Below are 2,751 nucleotides of genomic sequence, written 5' to 3' on the forward strand. Positions count from 1 at the left end.
GCCCATCCTTTGATGGCTCATCCAGATGCCAGTTTATTTTTGTCTTATTTTCCTCATCCACACAGTTCTTTATAGATCTACTTCTACTTCTGCTTACATTTTGGCTTCTAACATTTTGGTATCAAATTGTACAATCATTTGTAAGTTAATGTTTAATTTCTTCTATGTTTTATTATCAATCTTCACCCCAAAGGAAACCAAATGCAACATAATTTCACATATGCCAACTTTTGTCTTACTTATATTTTTGGAGTTTCAGCCCACACAAAAGAAAGGATTAGCAGTTTCTTAAGACTGTTGTTCGCTCACAGTTTTCTATTGACTGTTGTGTTGCCAAGAATTACTGAATCGTTAAAAAATCTAAATGTTAAATGGAAAGTGAATTAGCTTACAAGGGTGCAAATCTTTCAATTTAATGTTGGTGGCTTTAAAGAGGAAAATCAGAGACAAAAAAGCATTCTAAACCACTTTAATGTTTTCTATATGGAAATACAGGATAAATCAAATGTTTCATTTTTAATACATCTTTACAGAGAGAGTCATAATAGCCAGGAGGAGTAATGATGTCAGAGCAAAGCTTTGGCTCTGTTGTGCATTGTTGAGGTAGTATTCAGCCACCTTCTTGTTGGGGTTTGAGCCAGTGAACCAGAGCTGCATGCATCGGCCAGAGCTTTTATTATAGGTGGTGTAAAGGTACGATTTGGACCAAATTTGCTCACACATAGATTTGGGTGTTGGGAAAACTTCAGTCCATTTCCTGCATTTGCTGCCTTCTGGGCACTTGTTCATACCTGAAAGAGTGAAAAGGGGAACAGGTTTATATCTTAAATGAAATGATTTAATAAGAATCCAGTCATTTTAGTTCAGTGGAATATCGCTGAAAGTATTTCTCCTACTTTAGTGAGAGCACGTTACTATGTATACAGTGTTATGAAGCATCACGAATCCATCTGACTGTGAGCGCACATCAATTACCTGAGGTCCAGTCCCATCCTTTGTGCCAATCAGTCTTGCAGGTGAAATCATTCTTGCAATCTTCCCACCACTTGTCACAGTCTTCCTTACACAGAGGCACATTCAAGATGCGCTCCTTTCGCCAACTCTGATCCACCTACAAACATGAACATAAGTAGCTTTTAGGCGATCCATCATTTCAATGCACCAAACAGTTGACTATATTAAAAAAAAATAAAATAAAATAAAAAAAATAAATAAATAAATTAAAAAAAAATAAAAAAAAAAATAAATATATATATATATATATATATATATATATATATATATATATATATATATATATATATATATATATATATATATATATGTATACTGCACGTGTTGATTCATATCTCTGCATAAATAATATTCATTATTTTGAAAGTCATATGCTACCATCTAGTGGTATAAGCGTAATACATACACATGAGACTCAACAGCACACATAGATTATACACACTTTTTGAATCCAGGGTCCCAAGTGTGGTGAGCATTCATAGAAGCAAGTGTCCTGCACAAAATGTTTCTTGCACTGGGCGCTCATAGAGCCACAGTGATCCCAGTTGAAGTTGTACAGGTAGGAGTTATCCTGGTGGGCCTCTGCTGATGTGTTTGCAGTGCAACATGCATTATCACGCCAGGGAGCACACTGGAAAGGTGAAGAAAAGTGATCATTACACAAGGATATATTACAAAATATTGCCCTTTTCCCCACAGTTAAAGCATAAATACAAAAAAAAAAGAAAAAAAGTCAGACATGATACTAAAAATTCACAAAAACCCACACATTTGTTGTTGCTAGCATTTATTACCTGAAGGTAAAGCTGTCCCTCAGGGCCAGGCTCTACTTTATGGTGTTTTGCATCCATACACATGTTGAGTCTGTCCAGAGACAGAGCACCTTGAAAGACGACTAACAGAGAGGCCAGGATCCACCACATGACTCTAGAAAAGAACAGCAACTGACTAGGAGCTTTTCAATCCATAACCAATCAGTAGAGATTAGCAATACAGAAAATGAAAACAAAAACTTAACAACAAAATATATGACAACAGGTTTTGTGAGTTTTAATGAAAATTTGTGAAGGCTCTGGGTCTGATGTAGCAAATGGGTTCAAGGGTGATGATGAGGACTGGTGTCATTTCCTGAAAATGGAGGAACTGTTAGAGCGGGGGTGTCCAGCTCCAGTCCTCAAGGGCCACAGTCCTGCAGGTTTTCATGCATCCTCGCTCCAACACACCTGACTCAAATGAATCAGTCATTGTGCAGAACTTCATAGGCTGCTGTATCCATTCAGTGTAAGTCAGGTTTGTTGGAACAGAGACACATCAAAAACCTGCAGGACAGCAGGCCTTGAAGACCAACTTTGAACACTCCTGTGTTAGAGAATCTCATACTCAAGATATTAGTCACGTATTTATCTCCTAACTTTTAAGACATGTTACCCTGTTGAGTTTTGACAGACTTCAAAGAGAAAAGTGATCTTGAAAGTGATGTAAAAATTGACAGAGCATTTGAAGAAATGCATGGTGCAATGACCTAATTGTGTTTCTCAATCCAGGACCTCAGGACCCCTGTGCCCTGCATGTTTTAGACATGTTCCTTCTCCATAAATCAGATTATTGAATTTCCTCATCAAGTTGTTTGCAGCCTGTCAGCAAGCCTTGTATTTCATTCAGGTGTGTTAAAGTAGGGTTACCTATAAAACATGCAGGGCAGTGGGTCCTGAGGACCTGGATTGAGAAATACTGGTG

At 37.4% G+C, this 2,751-nt stretch overlaps 1 protein-coding gene across 1 annotated transcript; it reads right to left on the minus strand.

The window, feature by feature from the left end:
- Window positions 1-516: 516 nt before the first annotated feature.
- folr (folate receptor) lies at window positions 517-1,937 on the minus strand (the record flags this gene model as incomplete). The annotated part of the gene is made up of 4 exons (XM_079245933.1): window positions 517-791; window positions 976-1,111; window positions 1,457-1,645; window positions 1,809-1,937. The coding sequence occupies 4 exons, from the start codon at window positions 1,935-1,937 to the stop codon at window positions 517-519; spliced, it is 729 nt and encodes a 242-aa protein (XP_079102059.1).
- Between the last annotated feature and the right edge of the window lie 814 nt (window positions 1,938-2,751).

This window comes from Telmatherina bonti (assembly GCF_933228915.1).
Source record: "Telmatherina bonti genome assembly, chromosome: 9".
NCBI lineage: Eukaryota > Metazoa > Chordata > Actinopteri > Atheriniformes > Telmatherinidae > Telmatherina > Telmatherina bonti.